The sequence below is a fragment of the Hippoglossus hippoglossus genome, chromosome 17 (assembly GCF_009819705.1).
Source record: "Hippoglossus hippoglossus isolate fHipHip1 chromosome 17, fHipHip1.pri, whole genome shotgun sequence".
Taxonomy (NCBI): domain Eukaryota; kingdom Metazoa; phylum Chordata; class Actinopteri; order Pleuronectiformes; family Pleuronectidae; genus Hippoglossus; species Hippoglossus hippoglossus.
Window position 1 is genome coordinate 6356119 of NC_047167.1, and position 21314 is coordinate 6377432.

At 43.6% G+C, this 21314-nt stretch overlaps 3 protein-coding genes across 8 annotated transcripts; 2 read left to right on the forward strand and 1 right to left on the reverse strand.

Moving 5' to 3' along the window:
- Positions 1-8809, reverse strand: sall2 (spalt-like transcription factor 2). Of its 3 annotated transcripts, XM_034614800.1 has the most exons (4): positions 8194-8809; positions 6413-6559; positions 811-4658; positions 1-528 (listed from the first exon to the last, which is right to left on the reverse strand). In XM_034614800.1, exons 2-4 carry the CDS (start codon positions 6486-6488, stop codon positions 229-231), a joined length of 4224 nt encoding a protein of 1407 aa, XP_034470691.1. In that variant the 5' UTR covers positions 6489-6559; positions 8194-8809; the 3' UTR covers positions 1-228. The 3 variants fall into 3 exon arrangements, with proteins under 3 accessions (XP_034470691.1, XP_034470695.1, XP_034470694.1); XM_034614804.1 differs by lacking the exon at positions 6413-6559 and having other exon boundaries at positions 8194-8679; XM_034614803.1 differs by lacking the exon at positions 8194-8809 and having other exon boundaries at positions 6413-8137.
- trim110 (tripartite motif containing 110) lies at positions 8733-17091 on the forward strand. 4 transcript variants are annotated; one of them, XM_034614848.1, is made up of 10 exons: positions 8733-8848; positions 10333-10479; positions 10845-10863; positions 11725-12265; positions 12353-12448; positions 12668-12901; positions 14001-14023; positions 14342-14487; positions 15093-15364; positions 16214-17091. In XM_034614848.1, the coding sequence occupies exons 4-10, from the start codon at positions 11777-11779 to the stop codon at positions 16481-16483; spliced, it is 1530 nt and encodes a 509-aa protein (XP_034470739.1). In that variant the 5' UTR covers positions 8733-8848; positions 10333-10479; positions 10845-10863; positions 11725-11776; the 3' UTR covers positions 16484-17091. The 4 variants fall into 4 exon arrangements, with proteins under 4 accessions (XP_034470739.1, XP_034470738.1, XP_034470741.1 ...); XM_034614847.1 differs by lacking the exon at positions 10845-10863; XM_034614850.1 differs by lacking the exon at positions 10845-10863 and having other exon boundaries at positions 12365-12448.
- Positions 17092-17539: 448 nt separating this feature from the next.
- cbln12 (cerebellin 12) lies at positions 17540-20592 on the forward strand. Its single transcript, XM_034614870.1, has 4 exons — positions 17540-17725; positions 18344-19159; positions 19634-19753; positions 19834-20592. Exons 2-4 carry the CDS (start codon positions 18881-18883, stop codon positions 20029-20031), a joined length of 597 nt encoding a protein of 198 aa, XP_034470761.1. The 5' UTR covers positions 17540-17725; positions 18344-18880; the 3' UTR covers positions 20032-20592.
- The last annotated feature ends 722 nt before the right edge of the window (positions 20593-21314 follow it).

Consider the following 21314-nt stretch of genomic DNA (forward strand, 5'->3'; position numbering starts at 1 on the left):
TTTTTTTATCTTTATTTGTACAATAGCGCTCTCTTTTTTTAAACACAAGACCAAGTTGATTGACTCACAACTTTCACATAGAAACATATTTACTCTGACTATCAAACAGACTGGCTACTTGAAATGTGTTAAGGAAGCAGTACTACGCAAAAGTCCATACAGTTTCACAAAACATAAACATTGATTGAAAACACCAAAACATCAGACAGTCAATCAGATTGACTTGAATTATAACCCCTCACTAGACTCTTCCCCGCCTTCTTCGGAGACAATCGGATCCATTTGAGATTGAGCAGGGGATTTTGTTGACTCATTCTCTTCTTGGAGTCCAGTCGGGTCATCATTTGGCTCATTACTGGTGTTAAGGAAGGCTTGGTACTGATTCCAGAAGCCTGCTGAGCTTCTGGTGGCAGGAATGTTCAAGGAAGTCATAGATGTGGAAGAAGGTAGTTGTTCAGCGGAGGAACGACTAGTCCGGGCTGGAGGACGTGGTGATTTGGTTACTACACCATGGTGCTTCATGTGCCCCTAAGAATTCATAGATTTAAAATTATTTTAGTGTAATGATCATTCTTGTAATAGGTTTAGGGTTAAGCAAGGTATAACTTTCAAATATACCCAATACATCATAGTGTAGAGTAAAATCTACGGTTAATTTAGTCTGACATATGACTAAAGCATGCATCGGATTTCTTTTTGTGGACAAATATATCAACTAATTTCTATAGGTTCAATGATGAAAAAGCGAAATACTATGATCCAGCTTATTGTCTTAAAACAAACTTTGTACAACAAAAACGACTCAGTTACCTTCAGTCCGCTGCGACTGGCGTACTCTTTCCCACACTCAGCACAGCAATATGTCTTCTTCTCAGGACGAGACATTGGAGATGGCAGGGTTGGAGCCAGGTTGATGGGGACAGAAGCATCCAGAGCTTCACTTGGAGCTAATCCACTAATCTTAACACCTTCCACTCTGTCCTCCCTCCGATATGAACCAAAATGAAAGCTCTGACGTGTCTCCCTCACAAAAGTGCCAGCTCTCTGTGTTGCCCCTGTTAATTCAGCATCAATAGTGTCTGCAGACTCCAAATTGGAAGTCTTTTTGAGGTCCTCGTCAGGCACAGTTGATGGGTCTTGTTTTGGTGTTACTAGTGAAGGAGATTGATCTTTGTCTTCTTCCATGGATTCTGGTGACTGGGGCCTTGGGGAGACTGAGACTGATTCCAAGGTTTTTGTTACATTAACATTCAGAACATCTTGACTCAGGGTGGGGTTAGAGGAGGTACAAGCAGAGGGGGCACCATGGGCAGGTGTGCTTTGTAAGTTGTCCAAGTTTGAGCTGGAGCCAAGAAAGGCATCAGAGGAGGTAGATTCTACATTATCTCCACAGTCCTCATCAATACTTTTAAGGGTTACTGTAGTTTTTGTAACATTGGAGGTAATTGGTGGAGGGGTGGATTTAGGAGGATGAACATCAGCAGTAACTTGTTCAACTTGGTTATCTTGGCTAACTGGGGAATCTTGACCTGTCTGTTGGGAGGATGGCAAAGGGGTACTGACAGAAAGGACAGGGGGTTCTACACTGCCTGGTGATGGTGCTTGCATTGTTGGATTCATGAAAGGGTCAGGGCTAAGGTTGGAAGGGGGGATGAGGTCTGGGCTACAGGGTGCAGATTTGCTAGGATTCTGCTGGATGAAATCACCTGCTTTCATATTACCAGAGACAGGGACTGAGCCAACTGCTGGAAATTGTGGACTTGGGGCTGGGCTTTTAGAGAGGCCAGCTAGAGGGGGTGTTTTACTAGAGGCAGTATTTGGATCAGTGGACTGGGATTGGGACAAATTTTTGGCATTAGATTCAGGTGGAATTTCATGTGCAGAATCGTCTGTGCCATCTGGGGGCAACTGTCCACCAAGATGCATACGGATGTGGTGCTGAAGCACTAGGGCATTAGTGAACTTCCGTTGACACAGAGGGCAAGAGTTCTGGACCCGTGCATTTGCTGGTCGAGCATGGTGGGTGGCCAGATGCGACCGCAGGCTGCCTTTAGTAGAGAAGGATCGTCCACATATTTTACATGGAAAAGGGCGTTCTCCAAGGTGTGTAGCCTGATGCAGACGCAGTGCTCTAGGACAGCTCAGTACCCGTAAACAAACCCCACACTGATTGGTTGTCAGGTTAGCAGCTGGACCTGTAATGTTCAGTGATGGTAACATGCCACCCACCATGGCACTGGCTCCATTGTTACTCATGCCTAGGGCAGCAATCATCTCATGGGTGAGATTTGAAACAGAAGTGGTGACAAGATTAGAAGATGGTGGGGACGCCATGACATATGTGGTGGAAGTGCTGGCATTTGTGAAACGATTGTTGGCTGAACTTGCTGAAGCAGTAGTGGTACTGCTAGATAGCATCTCCAGCATGGAGGTGGCAGTAGAGGAAGATGTCCATGGAGAAGAGGAATGGGGAGAAGCCTTCTCTAGTTTCTCCACCAGCCTCTGCAACTTGGAGGTTTCTGATGTAGGAGTAGAGGAAGCCATGGAGGAAGGAGTGGTGGTTGGTGCACCTGGGACTTTGGGAAAGGAAGAAAATGGGAAAGAAAGCTGAGAATGGCTGGAAGAAGGAAGTTGGAGAGAGCGTGGAGTAGAGGGTAGTGGTGTGCGCAACAAGCTCAGGGCTGGATGGTTGTAGAGGGATGAGTGTGCAGCAGGGGTAGAGGAAGAAGTGGAGACAGATGGAAAGAGGAGCTTCGGCAGTTGGGCTAGCTGAGAGTATGCTGCAGGAGAAAGTATTGGGCCATGAGGGGGAGTGTTTTCATCAAAGTGCTGCTGCTTGGCACCCTTGAGTAATCCTGTGATGGTGGAAGACGAGGACAAAGCAGAGTTCGAGAGGAGGGAGGTAGCCAGAGAGGAAATGGAAGCTGAAGAGGATGACGGTGAGTGGGATGAGCCAGAGGCGATAGAGGCTGCTGCGGCTACAGCTGCAGCCCTATTCAGCTGAAGTAGAGAGTGGGAAATCAATGCCAGATCCACTGTAGGGGGCAGGGGTAGGGTGGAAGGAGCAGACCCTCCAGAGGCCCCCAGAGAAAAGCTACTACTGGTGCCACTGACCTCCAAATTATCTCCACATATTTCATCCTCAGGCCTTTTTCGCTTGTTCTGAATCATATTCATGCCACAACTACTGCTACCACTGCTCATGGTCTGCCCCATGTCTGATCCGCCAGTGGCCCCTAATGCAACCCCAAACAAAGAAGGAGGCAGGAGTGAAAGTGAGAGCTCAGGGTTCTGCTCTCGATGGCGTAGGAAATGTACCTTAAGGTTGCCTCTTGTAGTGAAGCGACTGAGGCACACTGGACACTGGTAGGGTCGTTCCCCTGTGTGTGAGCGTAGATGTATTTGCAGGGCAGAGTCACTGCTGAACATTTTTCCACAAAAGCGGCAACCATGTTGAAGGCGACCAGGGATGTTGGAGCTGGATAAAGGGGATGAGTCTCCTCCTCCAGAGATAGACTGCAGAGCATTTTGGGAGTTTGGGACAATAGAAACTGATGTGGGAAGGGATGAGTTTAGGAGGGAGAGGCCACTGTGCCCACTCATTGAGGTGGTATTTGTAGATTTCTCATGAAGGTAGCGGTTGGGCAGAGCTAAAGACAGGGCTAGTGGATAAGCAGAGGAAGCCATGGAGATGGCAGCAGAGGAAGTGGTTGAGGGTGCAGAGGAATGAGAGCCTATCCCCAGATAACTATGAGCCCCTGAAGTAACTCCTGTTCCTTCCATTTGGGGCTTGTGGGGCTGCAGGATTTGAGATGAGGAACTGCTTGCCCTTGTGGGTTTGTTGGCAGCCTGAGAGGGAAGTAGGGAGGAGAAACATGCCAGAAGAGGAGCAACAGAAGTGGAAGGCTGAGCTGGAGTTGGCAGGGTAGTTGGGCTGGCTGCTCTTTTGCTGCCTTCTAAGCAGAGCTGAGGCAAGGGAGGGAGAAGATGCTGTGAGGGTGTGTCTATGGTATAGGAGGCTCCACCGAGGCGTAGTACCTGTCTACAGATTTCTTCTGTAATCTGCATCTGATGGATCTGCCTTTGCTGCAGCACCCGCAGCTCCTCCAGGATCAGGGCAATGCTTAACTGGGCCCTAGATGGTGCAGCTGAGGCAGATGTCACTCCTGGGCTGGGGGTGGGAGTAACAGGACTTGGGGGGCCTTCGGGCACGCGACTGGGGCTTCCAGGGTGTGGTGGAGGACATAGGGAGGCAGAGGATGATGAGGAAGAGGAAGAGTTTGTGGTGGTGGCTGACAGTCCCAGCTTGGGAGAGGCCATGTGTGCACTTCGGGAAGAGTGGGTGAGAGAACTTGCAGAGGATGTTGGACTGCAACCAGATAGTTCAAGTGCAGGTGAATGTTGAGTTTGGGAAGAGAGAGAAGAGTTAGGCAGGTCAGTTGAGAGGGAGGGCTTTGGGTCTTTGGAGGGTTGGTGGGAGGGCTGGCTTGGTGAAGAAGATGACGGTGGACTCTCACTGGGCAGAGAGGGGGTCTGGGACCCCTTGAAAGATGAACGTAGAGTAAGGAGCAGCTGGGAACTTTGAGGAGAAGATGGAGAACACAAGGGAGAATCCGGGCTAAATGGAAAGGACTGTGACTTCACTGCCAAGTTGTCATCTAGAGGAATTGAAAGGAGAAAATCTAAATGTGATTTCATTATCATTTACAGTGTGCAAGAAAGCATGCATTTGCTCACAATTACAATCTTATTTGTGAGATGGGTTTTCATCAACAATTATAATTAATAACCCACATTTCACTTAATCAAAAGACAGCAATGACAAGAAAAAATGTTAGTCTGTGACTTCTTTGTCTAGCATATAGAAGCGTTTAGGTATTAAAAGGTGACTTTTAACCTATAGGGTGAATTTTCTCCACCACAGCTTTCTTTTCCTCTTTGTCCTGTCTGTCCTCATCAACTACAGCTTCCTCACCACTATCGCCACACACAAACACACACACATATGTGATGCATGAAGGCATGCATGCTTGCAAACACACAGACACAGATCCCACTGGTCTGCAAAAATACACTGCTTAACCATATAGGAGCCTACCTTGTTTCCAGGGCAACATGCTCAAGACAATGGACTTCACCTCAACCCCTCACCCCCACCCAAATAAAAAAGAAACCACGTCCACACACTAAGACACTCTTCCATCCTCGCCTCTTTCTTCCTCCATTCAATCTGTCTTTCTTTTGTCTCCTTAAGAGCCCATCCCCCAGTAACCCAATGGGGGGCTAAATGTTAAGTCCTGGTTGGGTACTGGACACTGTACTGGGTGCCTGATTGGCTGGTAGACTTGACCTTACACACACGGGGGTCACATTCCTGATATGGTTTAGGGCCAGGCAGAGGAAGAGAGGTGTCGTGCAAAGAAAACAAACAGCCCTGCAAACAGACATGATGACTCACAGACCATCACCAACTTAGCTCAGTAAAGCATTTCGGGACACACACAGCATGTCAACTCACAAGACATGGCCACAAAAAGAAAATGACTTTTAAAGCACAAGGTTGCTCATGCACATGTAAACTTACTACTGTTTGCTTGAAAGCTACAGTTTTATGACACACTAGGCACCCCATTCCTGTAACTGGAGTGAAGTGAATGAACAGACGTGAATACACACACACATACACACTTCTTCTTGGGTATGTTCATGCTTCAGTACCCAGCAACAAAGCTGAAAGGGGACAATGGGGTCTAATGCTATTGCAGTCAGAACACCTTATTCAGTGCCTCTAAGATTCCTTTTCCTTGACCTTCTCGTACTCATCTCTTTGCCTATTCCAAAATGTTCAAATTCACTGTACATTCTTTTTCACAGATTTGTCAGTTTACTGTATGTCCTTGTATTCTGGGTGGTCTGTTTCTTTGAAACTAGCAGTGAGGAGAGAAGACACTTGGGTTTTACAGGGCAAAGAAAGCTGCTAATGGCTGCAACCACAGAGAAAAAATTAGAGACTCTGTAGGCCAGTAATTCCAACAAGCCTTAGTTTTAGAGCAAGAGAGTAAAACATGGCCCACCCTTCAAATACAGATTGAACTTAACTGTTCAATAATCCCAATTTCTAAATGATGATTAAAATGATATAAGCATCTGTTGATCAACACATCCAAAAAAAAACTGAAGTTAACATTTCTGGTCAGATTCAAAACCTGTTATTTGCCATATGGTGTTGCACAAGTCTTAGGTCAACAATTGCAATACAGTGCAAAAGTTAAATCACCAGTTAAAACACTTTAACACAATTTGCATGTTGTGTGTGACCCCTATGAAGTCTAAACTAGTCCAATGGGAGTCCCATCCTACTGAATAATATTCTTTTGTAATGTATTATTTTGATGTATAGTCTATTTCTCACCATGCTCATGTATCCGACAGGCACCGAGGGTCAGGCTCATAAGCTGCTGGGGTCGTTTCTGTTTCCGACGGGACATGCTTCTGCAGGATGGGACCGACGCAGGGGCGCATTGGCCAACACACAAGATTTATTCTGTCTCCCTGCACACTGAAAAAAGTAGGTATCTAAATTACTTCAAGGGAGAAGAAAAAGGAAGAAAAACTTTAAAGTATCATCTCCAGAAATGTGAACCTGGATGCTCCGGGTAGATTGGTCTCAGTAAAGCATGGTCCATGTTGGTGGCATTGTGGTGCAGAGAAAAGAAAAACAGGACTCAAGTGCCAAAGAGGCATGTGTGACAGTTTCTCTCAACAAGTTTCCCTTTTCTCAAAACTCACCGTTGGCCCTCCTTCTCTTCTTGACACACACACACACACAGCTCACTTGTTCATCCACTACTTTGCATTCAAAAGGCGAGTGAACACCCCTTCTTTTCAGCCAAGAGTCCACTGCCTCTCTTCACTAAACCCTCACGCATTGACGCTCAAGTTCATAATACCCATCACCGCCTGAGCTCTGGATTAGTGATATGAATCTATAACATCTAAATCTCATCTTTCTGTGCGTAACAGGGGGGAAACTATGCACTGATGGGCCCAAAAGCCAATAAGGCTCTGGTTAAATGAATCCTGTTAAACCAAACCAAACATACAATGTCACAGGCCGCCTCCTCACATGCACACACACACTCTCTTATTCTAATCTGTATGAGGTGTGTGGTGTGTAGAACAGGCTTCTGTATGTGAGCTCAGTCAAAATGGGGCGGAATGTGCAACAATGGCGTTGAGGGAGCACAGCTGAGTGCACATCACCCTCTCAGAGCCTCTCCAACACATAAGGCCACTGACTGGAGGCACAATGCTCCCTTTTCACCCGCATCCCCACCGCTCACCACGTGCAGGAGAGGTAGTGAAAGAAAGACATGGCCAGAGTGAGGAGGCAAAAATCTTCTTCTTTTTTTTTTTTTTTTAACCCGGGCCCTGCATGTGACACCCAGCCCCTCAACACCTCTACACCCCCCCTCCGTCTCCCTGGGGCTTGGGCAGAATAATAAAATACACCCGTCCTTTGATTCAAAGTCTAAATGTTATCTTATAAAAACAGGGCGATGTTGATGAGCCGCCAGGTGATGATTAGTCTGAATTATTTAAACCACATCGTCCATTGTTGTAAAGTAGAAGTCTGGTTGATTTAATATAACACAAAACAGTTTAACTCCCACGATGGTCAGATATATGGACACACATTAAGAAAACAAATCTGTGATTTCCGAACATTATGAAAGGATTAAAAATAAAATCATTAGGCGATAAACATGCGCGTCATTGCGTAATCGATGATATTTGGTCAAATCGATAGAAGTGATAACTCGAGGAGTTATCAAACAGTCAAACCTGAGAACATCATCGCTTTTTTAAAACGATAAAAAAGCAGAAATCTATTGTGCCAACAAAGCATTCGTGTTTTTTCGTGCCATCTCGCTAGCGTGATCGCGTGTCCGTCGGCCGGATCGGTCATTTTCAACAATGTTTGGAAACAAGCGCAAAATACGGCGCTGGGATGCGCGTCCCCGCTACTGTACAGCGACCTGTTGCACGCCACGCGCGCTCCCACATCATAACAAGTTATGATTCATAAAATATTATGACTCCTCCGAAAAAAATAGTCCCGGATGTGCATTTCCCCCGCAGGCCGCTCGTCGCCGACAAGACCCCGTTAAAAATAAGACAAAAGCAACTTACCATGTTTGAAACGATGATTTTTGGGGAAGCGGTGGTCTATTGTGTAATGACAGGAGAGGGGGGAGAGAGAGAAGAGCTGGGCCGCTTATGCTGGGTGAGATCGGCTCCGTCTCTCAGCCGGGACACTGGCGCAGCGTTTCCCAATTGACTCCCAGGGATGCGCAGTCGGACAGCCGCATTTTTTTCAATTATTTATCTCCGTCGCCAAACGCGTTAGTGTCTCTTATGACAAAGGGTGATTATGGCTGAATGTATTTACTCTTAGTCCAGAGGCAGCAGAAGCGGCGACACACGCACACACACGCACACACACACACAGTCTGCTCGCTACAGGGGGAGGATTATTTTTCTCGGACCGTGCGTGCTGCTCTTCCTCGTCTCTTTGTATTTGTCTGGGCCTGCTCCTGTGCGGCCTGTCTGTCTGTCTGTCTGCTCTCTGCGGCACAGTCTGTCTGTCTGTCTGCTCTCTGCGGCACAGTCTGTCTGTCTGCTCAGCTGTCTGTCTCCCTGTCGGTTATAATTAATGGCCCTGGCCGCCAGACGGTCCTCTGGGAAGCAGTGTGCACAGTTACCTCCACGTTGGAGAGCAGGCCCGGGGACACACACCTCTGATGCTGGGCTGGGTCAGTCCGATGGGGAGTTAACATCTGAACAGGTGTGGACATCACTGTGGTTACCCCACCTGTTACTGACAAAACATTATTATATACTTACATACCATCTAATAATCATATCATACTGTATACTAATGTGAATTGATACCTATATATATATATAAACATTTACATAATATACTCCAATTTAGTGTACTGTAGTGAATTTGTGTATATATATATATATATATAGCACATCGCATTTTATACCCACTCAGTTTGTATACCATACCTGCCTATAACAGTTTTGATGTGTGTATATATATATATATATATATATATATATATATTCTCTTCACCCTGTGCCACTCCACTTTACACAAGTACATTTCTACAAACAATATTTCTGTCTGTGGTGAAAGGATTATATTATGTACTTATTTTCTGTATTTTTATTCTACTGCCTTTTTATTATCTTATCTTATCTTGTTTTGTCTTGTCTTATTTGAAAATATGTAGAAGTAAATGAAGCTAATAGTCAGCATTCATCTTGCATGTCTTAACATTCACTTTTAACGGAAACACGACAAGGTCCTTCCAAAGTATCAAATTATCACAGGACAGATTATCTCACTTCAAAGTCCCTTAAATAACTCTAATCCTAACCTAATCCTGACCCTAGCTCAAACTACAGTAGTTGACAGGTGACTAACAGTGACAGCATGTTAATGTACAGAACAAATGATTGCAATACATTTTATTCATATATGAATACAATGCAGTTGCTTTAAAAAATGTAAAATTAATAAACAAAATAGAGTAAAAGAATAAAATACGTAAAAGTGTACAGAGGTACTGAAGACACTTTCACCACATTCATTCACCCACCTCTTGATCTTAAGTTCTGCTGATTTGTGTAAAGTCCTGCTTAAACACCTAATGTGTTTGTTACAGAGGTTTGAGCAGGGTAGAAGGTGAAGAGCAGTGTTCGGACTCAAGGATCCAGTTCAAGGATTACACCACACCACCTAAATCATCAACTAATAATTGTGATGTAGGAGGAGGGTGGGGGGGTGGGGGGCGTGGTTTGTGACATCTTGTTGTTGGGCCAATTTTCCATCTTGGCTGTATCTCTTTATTCATTATTTTTTTGACTGACATTGGCTTGACCTCTTACAACCATGTGTCCTGCAACAGTATGGCTGGCAGACACTGGGCCTTATATCTTGGATCAACACGGCCACTAGGTGTCTCTGAGACACAAAAAATTAAGGCATGTTGAATGAGTTTGATGAGCTCTTGATGACTTCAATTATAACATTATACACACATTTCTTAAAAAAACAAAAACAATCATAGTATCATAAAAAATGCAGACAAAACAGCAAGTGACCAAAAGTTATAGGCAAAGACATTTATATTATAATATTCTCTCTCTAAAATTACAGTTATTTTGTACCTGCTCATTTTTGAGCTGTGACTTTAATGCAAAACATTATAATATAAAGTAACCCTTATAATTACCCATGACCCCCTCCCACCACAGTGTCACATGACCTCTGTGAGTCCAGTGCCATGGATGAAGCAGTTTGGGGGGGTGGGGTGAATCTGCTGGGATTAGCCTACACGGTCAAAACAGTGACAACGCAAGCTCATCGATGGCCACGGTCTGCAAACACCAGGACTCCAACAGGTAACAAATCCCACTTTTACTTTTGATATTTATGAAGAACGACCATGAGATCCAATAGAGATGAACGTGGTGAAATGGCTTGCAATGTAATAGTGGAGCACATGCAGATTAATTTAGGCCAAGAAGCTGTTAAGGATGATCTTCTGATCCCTTCACCGCAACAGCTTGGGTCTGAGTCAAGTTAACACTTACAGCGGGTCAGTGTTACAACCCCTTTGCACTTGCTGTGGTAATCAATAAGTCATAGTTTTCTTTACTTATCAGCTCAATACTGTGTGTCATTGCTTGCTTAGTAAATTATATGTTTATTTTTCATCCAACTGTCTCACAAAGTTATGGTTTATTTCACTCTATGTGTTGAATAGATCCTGATTCAACATTAAGGTATTTGCAGACCTTGTATTGTTGATGTATTGCCTTACACTATATCATGAGGTTTTCCCAGCAATAGTGGTTACATTGTTAAGTACTCTATACATAGAGCGCAGCAGGAAAAAGCCCAGTAGACAGGATTACTGGTCTAAGTGCACAGTTGGAGTGAAAAAAGGATTTCCCATTTGTCACCAGCGTCTTATATCCTGTCTGGGCATCAGTGCTTCTTACATGGAACAGCCCCATGTAGGGACGGGCACAGACATTTTGAGGGGCCATTGCTCAAACCTGAAACAAGGCAACACCCCTGCACCCACCCTCCATGCCAGTGTAAATTAACACATTAGTGCAGATAGGCTATAGTTTCCTGTAAACTATAACAGCAATAAGATTTTGCGTCCCAAGCTCAAAACTGTCATCTATCCGATCGCAAGCCACAATATTCAAACTTTGAATATGTAAAGCATAAATTTATGAAGTAAATTTAGCAAATTCAGAATTCCATCACAATGTAAAGTCGGTTTGGACGGTGACACATGATGAGGTACATAGGGCATCACTTTGCATCATATTTTAATGTGATGTGATTTAATTTGGACCAACTTTAGCAAGTATTTGGCTACTGATATTAATGCAGCCACAAAAAAGAATTCTCCAGAGGGGCAGCTCAGTCAAAGAGGGCAAACGGACAGTTGCCCAAGCAACTTTAGGCCTGTAAGTGCACATGTAACATTGGCAAACATGGTCTTTCTTTTGGTGCTGCACAGACCTGTGAGTCATCTGTGTGTTTTATTATGCGGGTTTGTTTGTTAAATGGAATTTAGTCTCTGTATTTGTGATTTCTCTCCTCTGTATAAATCCACTGGTTTGTAGCTTTGTGTGACACAGACACAAACACACATCAGGGTCCTTTCTCCCACTCACCATGGCGTCCCTGGAGGAGGAGCTGACCTGCTCTGTGTGCCGAGACATCTTCGATCAAGCCCACCCCCTGCCCTGCGGCCACAGCTTCTGCCCCGCCTGCATCCGCGAGGCCTGGAGCAGCCCGGCCGAGGGTAAAGTTCGCTTTACCTGTCCCCAGTGCCAGGAGGAGCATGGTGAAGTGTTGTGCGACTGCTGCTCCCCTGAGACAGATGAAGGGCAGTCGGCACTGGCAGTCAAAACCTGCCTGAGGTGTGAGGTGTCGTTGTGCAAAGAACACCTCCAGCCCCATCTGGAAAGGCCGGCGTTTAGCACCCATTTGCTGGTGGATCCGCTGGGCGACCTCTCCCAGCGAAGATGCCCAACACACACAGAGATATTCCGCTACTATTGTGCAGATGAGAGGGTGTACTTGTGCGGGGACTGTCTGATGGAGGGAGGCCACATTCAGCACAAAGTGAAAGCACTGAGACAAGTGGAAGATGACCTGAAGGTGAGCTGGAAGTGTATGAAGGTGTGTTTTTATGTTTTTATGCTTGTGCACCAGTGTGAGGTTGCTGAAATGAATGTGATTCAACAGATCATTCTCCAGACCCTGCTCAGAAAAGCAGAGGAAAAAGTGAAAGATGGAGAGAGAATCCTCAAGGAGCATGAGAATGTTGATTCCACTATGGCTGTGAGTAAAACTATGTAAACCCTGCAAAGAAAAACTAACCCTAACCCTCTGAGGAGGAAATAGTCCAACGTGTACTCCCCAAGTTAAGTCCCATAGGGGATCACAACTTTGAATCATTTTCATGTATAACCCTCAGACTGCCCTTGCTCTATTGAGGCCTTATTTATGAATCAATCACAGATCTGACACCAATCACAAGCCCCTCACCTCTGTTTGCAGGACTCTCTAAAAAAGGACGACACCCAGGTGGAGCGCCTGGGCTCAGGACTGCAGGTTCAGGTGACAAAGCTGGTGGTGGCCCTGAGGGACATCACCAAGAAGGAAAGGCAGCAGGTCATTGATCGTGTGCACCAGGACTGCTTCAAGGTGAGGGACGACATGAGCCAGACGCTGAGCATCCAGCACTACCTGGTCTCACTGCTGGCAGAGACCGACCCCTTTCTGCTCATCTGGGTAAGAACAGACCCTTGGTACATTAACGGTGTATTGCAGTACTTGTAGGGTAGTCTCAGTCAATAATGATGATATAGTGTTCTGAGCTGTCAGAATTACCTGTTAATGCAGTATAGCTTCTGAAATATCTCAGCAGCTATTGAGTCGATTGGTATTAAATTTTGTGTAGATAAGTGGTTTGTATTTATAAAGGGCTTTTCTAGTCTTGATGACCACTTAAAGCTCTTTACATCCATCCACACACACATTCATTCAGTGCATCTATGTGCAGCAATTCAATCACATCCAACACATCATTCACACATTAGCAGCACAGCCACCAGGGGCGATTTGGGATTGAGTATCTGGCCCAAGGACACTTCAGCACAGGGAATAGGGTAGACTGGAATCACACCACCGACCCTGTAGTTAGTGGACGACCTGCTCTCCCTCCAGAGCCACAGTCTCTGACATTCATGTATCCCAGAAGATTGTCCTAACGACTTTGGACATCCCCAGACTTTTCTTCTATTTTCACCATGTGGTTGAATTTGTGTTTTTCGACAACAAATACTGGATGGATTGTCATATAATTCATTTCGTATGAATGTATGACATTCATGATCCCCTCAGGATTAAATATAATCTTTTGGATGATCCCTTAACTTTTAGTCTAGTGCCATCATCTGGACAAAACTGGAATATCCCCAGTTTTAGTCAAACTGGAGAACTTTGTTGCAGCTTTCTTGTGTTTTTATTCATCCAACACCTTGGTTAATAAGGAAATACCCCAAAAAATAAGGACATCCCCATCGTTGCACTTTCCGTTCAGTGCTTATTAGCAAATGTTAGCATGCTAAACTAAGATAATGAACATTATACCGACATTGTAATTGTGAGCATGTCTTTATGCTTACATCGTAGTTCAAATCACCAGTGTGCTGACATGAACTGTTACAGAGCTTCTAAAAGAGCTGTAGACTCTTTGATAAAGTAGATCTCAGAAAATATTGTCATCAAAGAGTTAAGTACAAAAATTATTACTTTAAAAGAGTCCAAAGTATGCAGCTGAGCCATGACCTTGATTCTTTCATGGTGTCCTCGACTCTTTCTTCCTTAGGCCTTTCAATCAGATGACACAAGGTAAGAAGAAATCAATGATGATGCATTATTAGATGTCTTTGAATGTGTTTATGTAGATATTTCATGCATATTATGAAATGTATGCCTGTGTGTGTGTGTGTGTGTGTGTGTGTGTGTGTGTGTGTGTGTGTGTGTGTGTGTGTGTGTGTGTGTGTGTGTGTGTGTGTGTGTGTGTGTGTGTGTGTGTGCTGGGGATAGAGAGACAGCAAGAGAGTAAAAAGGACAGATGGCGTTATTACACAAGCCTTGAATCTATATGTTAATTGCTTTAAATCACACTTTTTTCCTACTGCACTTGTTTGTGTTCATTTGTTGTAGGTTACTCGCTGACCTGAGCAGCCCACTCTTTGTCCCTGAGGCCGTCAGTCTGGACAGAAAGCATATCTTGGAGGACATAGAGAGCAAGTATCGAGAGTTCATCACCTCCACCCTGCGATGCCTCAGTGAACTCAAGAGGGAGCTCTGTGAGTCACACAGGGGGACACACACACACACCACCCAACCCATTCATTTTAATTCATTAAATAGTACACTTATTCACTTTCTTATCCAGAGAAGATTGATACCAGCCTTGTATACAGCTTGGCAGGGGTATGCGTTCTCCAAGCGCCCTTCTAGTTTCATCTGTTTCAAGTTTATGTGCTAAACTAAGCTAACAGTCTCCTGGCTTAGCTTCATATTTAACAGACATATAGGAGAGTAACATTGATCTTCACATCTAACTCAGCATGAAGTAATGTTGGATATTTCCAAAATTATTTTGAAGAATTTGATAATCTCTTCTTTTTAATTTGTTTTGTACAATCTGATTTGATTACTACAAGTGGTCTTCTCTGTGTATTAACTAGACTGTGTTTATGGATGTTTGCTTTTCAAAAATATGAGGCCATTACCTGGAAATATTTCAGTTTTCAAATAGTAAAGAAAACTTTGTTGTTTCCAAGAGCAGTGACATACTATAGATTATCTATTGCTCACCAGAGTCAGAGTTAACCAGCAAAATGTCCACAAGTAATATAATTCAAGCAACTAAACATTACAATTGTTATTTTATTTTCCTCTCGTACAGTAACCAGTCCTTTGAGTCTGGACACAAACTCTGCCCATCCTCTCTTGAGCATCTCTGATGACCTTCACTCAGTGACGCGAGTTAAAAGCCGCCAGCCCTGTGCAGCCCACCCTGAACGCTTCGACCACTGGCCGCAGGTTCTCACCGTCCAGACCTTCTCCTCTGGGACTCACTACTGGGAGCTGGATACTAAGGGATTCTGGGATATTGGCGTCTGCTATAGAAGTATTGGACGTAAGGGGAAAGATGACAACGCCTTTGGGAACAACAAGGTATATGTGCCAAGTAGCTGGTTTTGTTGATAGCACTTACACATGTAAAGGTGCTATATTTCATTTTCAGCCACAGATTCATTGTTTTCCATAAACAAATACAATTTGTGGGATCCTCTAATCCCAGTGGTATTTGTGGTACTACACGATTTTTGATGAGCTTTTTCTGGCATCCCTTTGAGCTTGTTGAAGTTTTTTTTTCCTTTAAACTCTTCTTTCCTCAAACATTTCACTTCTGGTAAAAGTAGAAATAATTGGACAGTAAGCACTTGCTATTAGATAATAGCAAGTGTATGGCTGAGTCTCGGCCATTTCTTTTTCACTAGTGATGATGCTACTGCAGGAGGCGGGGTCTAATGTTACCTGCCTGCTCTGATTGGATCAATGGACCAATTTACCCTTTCGTTATTGATTACTTTTAAAAATATAAGAAAATATGTGGAGATGTAACATAATGCATTGTAAAAATGTAGTGGAGTAGAAAGTACAGATGTTTGCTGATATATGTAGTGGAGTAAAAGTGAAAAGTACTTGAAAATAAATCTACTTAAGTAAAGTACAGTTAAAAAGTAAATGTATTTAGTTACATCCCACCACTGCATACAAGAAACAAAGAATCCTCTTCCCTTGTTGTTTTGTCTATTTTCGCTCTGTGCCCTAAATCAACCTAATATTTTAATATATTTATTTAGACTTCTAGACCTTTTCCCCAAGTTTTCATGACACAGATGATTATAAAATACTACATGTAGCACCTTTAAATATGATCACAGAGTATCTATGTCTATTTGACAAATCAGATATTATGCCAAATGATCCGTCATTAAATTGCCTGTGCCAAACCCGCAGGTATCATGGAGCTTGACACAGCAGCATGACAGGAAGCTGGCCGCCTGGCACAACCGCAGAAAGACCCGCCTATCGTACCAAATGACCACCAACCGAGTCGCCGTGGCTGTGGACTATGGCGCGGGAACCATCACCTTCTCTGAAGTGGGACTATCCAGCAACCTGACGCACATCCACACCTTCTCCACCTTGTTCACTCAGCCCGTGTGCTTGGGCTTCGGACTCTACAAAGCTGAGCTCAACAGCTGCATCTCTATCGTCAAAGTCTGAGATACAGGAGAGGCAAAGGAGGCCTGAGATAACTACTGCTGGCACCTGAACTGGTTTGATGTAAATAAACACACTACAAGACAATATAGAGTTGATTCATTCCCTAACAAACACAGGACTCTGCACTGTACTCTGAACTTTTGCCAACTGGAACTTTTTAGCGGAGCTGGTCCTACAGAAACATTTCACTCCGAACAGTGATCAGGTGATTCTGACATGGAAATAATATCCGACAGAGAAGAATGAGAATGTTAGTAAGTGGGAGAGAAAATAAAGACTCATGTGAAAAAGGACAGAAATAGATTTTCATATCAAGACTGCAAGGTTATTATGTGCTTTTCATTCCATAGTGATTTAAAAAAGCAAGTGACTGGCTACTAATAATACACTCTGCTGCCAGTTTATTGGATACACCTCAATAAAAGAGATGCAGTCTAATACAACAGCCCTTTAATAAACCCTACAGTTGTACTGTTCCTGTTTTTGTTGAAATAAATTGTATTTAACTTTGTGTTCATTTTGAAGGCTCTACTTTATGGTGCTGTTGAATTGTATTGCATCAGGAGGTGTTTCTAATATTTAGTCAACCTTCATTGATATAAATCGGGGAAATGACATGTAAGAATCCCTGTTTTGGTGCAGTGCACAGGCCTACCTCTGTTTGACTAAAAACCTACTTTTGATTTATTCTGTTTATTTGTTTAATTCATGTCTAGCTATGCCTATCACCAGGCTGTTAAACAATGTATAATCCAGCCTTTTATCTAATATAGATGATTAAAGTAGTTACACTAAAGGTAGAAACATTTTTATTTACACCAAGGTGCACAGTGTGTGTGAAGACACAGATGAAGGAAACCCTCTGATTTGATTGGATCTTAAAGAAAAACAACTGCCAGTCACTCACTAACTGTACACTTGGAAGGTCGCCGATGCCAATATTATCATGCCATTTTCTTTATTTCAGTAAAGGTGAGTGGGCGGATGAACATAGAGGGAGAGAGAAAAGCAAACGGAAAAGGGGGGTTGCTTAGAGAGAGAGAAAGAGAGAGAGAGAGAGAGCGATGCACAGGGAGAGAGAGAGAGGGAGCAGAGCGTAATCTGGTTTGGTTTCGCTCACACTGACGGCCGAACTGTCAGAGAATGTGATAGAGGAGGAAGAGAAGAAGGATTGTTGACCAGTCATTCAGCTGGGACTCTTTTCACCTGATATGGAATACAAGATTGTCCAGATGGAAACAGGTGATCATCTCTATTTCTTATTCACCCAAAATTCTAGAATTGTTCAGTAAAGAGTGAACAGTGGTCAGAGCACGTTATAGCACTTGTTTAAAGTTAATATCAGATGATAATAGATAATATTGCGCTAATAGGAATAAATCTCCAGACAAAGAACAGTTGTGTTTGTGTCTGTCATTAAGAATGAGATTTATTTATTCATGTTGTGCTAATTTCAATCAAAGATGAATTTGTGTCATTTCTCAGTAATTGTTTGGATCTGCTGAGGACAAATGTGACTCCATTCTTTAACTTTAATTTTTATGAGTCAAGACAACACAAAAGAACTTGAGGAGAAAACGAATAGATTGCAAAGAAGAGACAGTATAACTAGTGAATGTGTAGGCGTGAAACAAAAGCACAAGTGATAGAGGGAAAAAAAGAGTGTGTGTTGTGTGAGGCGATGGGAGGGTGTGAGGGAGGGGGGTACGTGTAAATGACAGATGGTCACTCAGTGGAGTTGTCCCCCACTCCCTCTCTCTTTCTCACTCCCTTCTGGGTCCTGCATCCTTCTCCTGTCACCTCTCCAGAATCTTACCTCATCATGTTCTTTTTTTCTCCCCTCACCTCTCATCTCCTCAGCGCCTCTTACATCCTCCTCGACACCATTTACAGTCTGAGCTTGGATCTTCACTCGCTGTGCCCGTACCTTATATCTCTTGTATCTTCAAACATTCTCTCGTCCTGTCCCCAGACATTTCTTCTCTTCTGCCTTCTTGTCTTATTTTTTGCTGAAGAAATCAACTTTAAAATACCCAGAGATCCCCCCCCCCCCCTTTTTTTTGGTGACTGTCACTCTGGACCTGACTGACACAGCACATACGGCACTCAAGAGATTTGGGATTTGTGGGACAGACAAGAAAACCAGAGAGAACAACAGAAAGCCTGTGATTGACAGCAATGGCCAATGGCCAATTTCATTTGAATATAATTTCATTTTAAGATCTTGCCACCTTAGTGCAATCTGATGGTGACAGTGAAAACTGCATAGAGGTTTAATCAAACCAACTCTGAACTCTGGACATTTTTCTTTCACCATAGCATGTTTATTTACACTTCAAATAGTCCAAAGTGACTCTTTTTCATAGCATATTTAATCAGAGATATCAAGCATCAATCATGCACCCCAGGTCACTACATGTTGACCTCCTGCTGCTGGCTGTGCTCCTTTTGTGGGGACCCAGTGGGTCCAGGGGCCAGAATGACACAGAGCCCATCATCCTGGAGGGGAAATGCTTGGTAGTATGCGACTCCACTCCTTCGTCCGAGCCAGCCGGTAACGCCCTGGGTATGTCGGTCCGCTCCGGCTCGGGGCGAGTGGCCTTCTCCGCCAGCCGCCAGACCAACCACGAGCCCACGGACATGAGCAACCGCACCATGATCATCTACTTTGATAATGTGAGTGAGTGACTATTGTTTTTTGGGGGATTTCTTACAGTATGCCATTGTGCATTTTAATGTATTAAATCAAAATACTTTAGACTATGTGAAATGCTCATTAAGGTTGAAAGTAGAGCAGAAGAAGAACAGAATGGGATCTTTTCATGCTGTAAAAATGTAGATCACTACGCTGTACAGAAGTCTGACAATAAGGAAAAATGCATGTTGCTAGGCAGAATATCTGCATTTCATTGACTTTTTGAGCTATTTTTGTAAAAGGACGAGTAACAATACGTTTCAGTAATTTGGGAAAAGTCTGAGATCTAACTCCTTGGACAAAAATAACGACCCAAGTGACCCTGGAGTGAGCAGGAATGTCTGGGAAATCTTTTGACAATAGGCCCACTGTTTGTTCCTCGTCTATAGAGCTTTTTTTGTAACGCAATACATTGTAGTGCCGATTACTGTTTCATGTGAACTGTCATATATCAGATTTTGGTGAACGTTGGCACTCATTTCGACCAAGAGAGCAGTGTTTTCCTGGCACCAAGGAGAGGAGTGTACAGCTTCAACTTCCATGTTGTGAAGGCCTACAACAGACAAACTATCCAGGTACAAAACCTCACCACATAAAGTTATCATTCCAGCAGATCAACATGGATGCTCTAATCCTTTTATCCCGTCTGCTGTAGGTCAGCCTGATGTTGAACGGCTGGCCGATGATTTCAGCTTTCGCCGGGGACCAGGACGTGACCAGAGAGGCGGCCACCAACGCTGGTCTGGTGATCATGGAGAAGGGGGATAAGGCCTATCTCAGACTGGAGAGAGGCAACCTGATGGGAGGCTGGAAGTACTCCACCTTCTCGGGGTTCCTGGTCTTCCCCTTGTGAGGAAGATGGATGGAGAGCAGGTTGAAGCATTGAGTGGGTGATAGGAGGAGAACTGGACGGAGCAGGAAGGGGGGAGAGACGGAATGAGTGGACACGAGGAGAGAAAAAAGTAGAGAGATTTCAATCGGTAACTCATTACAAAGCGCATGAAAAAGTGTGTTTTATGCAAAATGCAGAGATGATTGTGCAAATTAACATTATCTTCAAATGAGAAAAAAGAGGTTTGTCTATGATTTTCATTTGCTATGTTTCTGTGCATAAATACTTGATGTTATTATTTAAGAGATGTTTTCATTGTGATAAAATTATAACGTAGCCATGTGCAATGTGGGCTTCTGTGCAAAGACTAGGTGAGAGCATCTCTTTTTTTATTCAACATGTTTGAAACACTGCTGTGCTCCACATGGCATCCTGTCTCGCTTACAAACCTGCCAAACGTACCTTTTATTCTGCTGTGTCGTACCACTGATGCTCCTCTATATGCCTGTTACTCTCCTGCAAAAGTTTATTTACACAGAAATTTATATTAAGAAACGTTAAAATAAAATCCTATGAAGTTCACTGAGTATTTTACTTTCAATACTGGAATGCATGCATTGTCAGCTATTTCTTTTCACACATACAAGATTCTATGAATCACTGCTAGACCAGCTTGCGTAAATAACTTTGGGTTGATACTGTCGCATGCTATGAGTGTGACAGTTAAACCCTCTCATCCTAAAGAATACCTCTCCTCCCTCTTATGGTACTCACCACAGCAGCTGTTTGTAAATATAGCTCTCACCAGCAGAGTTGGCGTTGGCGTGGACCAAGCAGATCAGCATGGGGCAGAGTGTATGTGTGCCGTATAGCGGATATTCCTCGCAGGGCAACAGACAGATGGAGGCTTTGGCGAACGGTCAGGCTCATCTCTGCAGGGCTGCCATAGATAAAGTGTGGGGTGCTGCCACATGCAGTCACTTACGCCTCCCTGGTTCATGACCATCACCACCCTGTCTCTCTCTTATTCACTTTCATATGTTCTCCCACATTATTCGCATCATGCTTCTATGATTTTGGGATGAACCGCTAAGTATTTCTAAATATGTCGAACCATGTCATTGATTCATGGTGTCACAATAATTTGAGTAAGCTTTAATGGTAATAGATGGGAGACTCATACAGACATATTGTATAATTTCTGACCATAATTTTAGTTTTTATGCAGAAAATGAGGTCTTACATAAAACTTTTCATTCTTCTACAATATATTGATGTATGATAGATACATTTTATGCCACGTA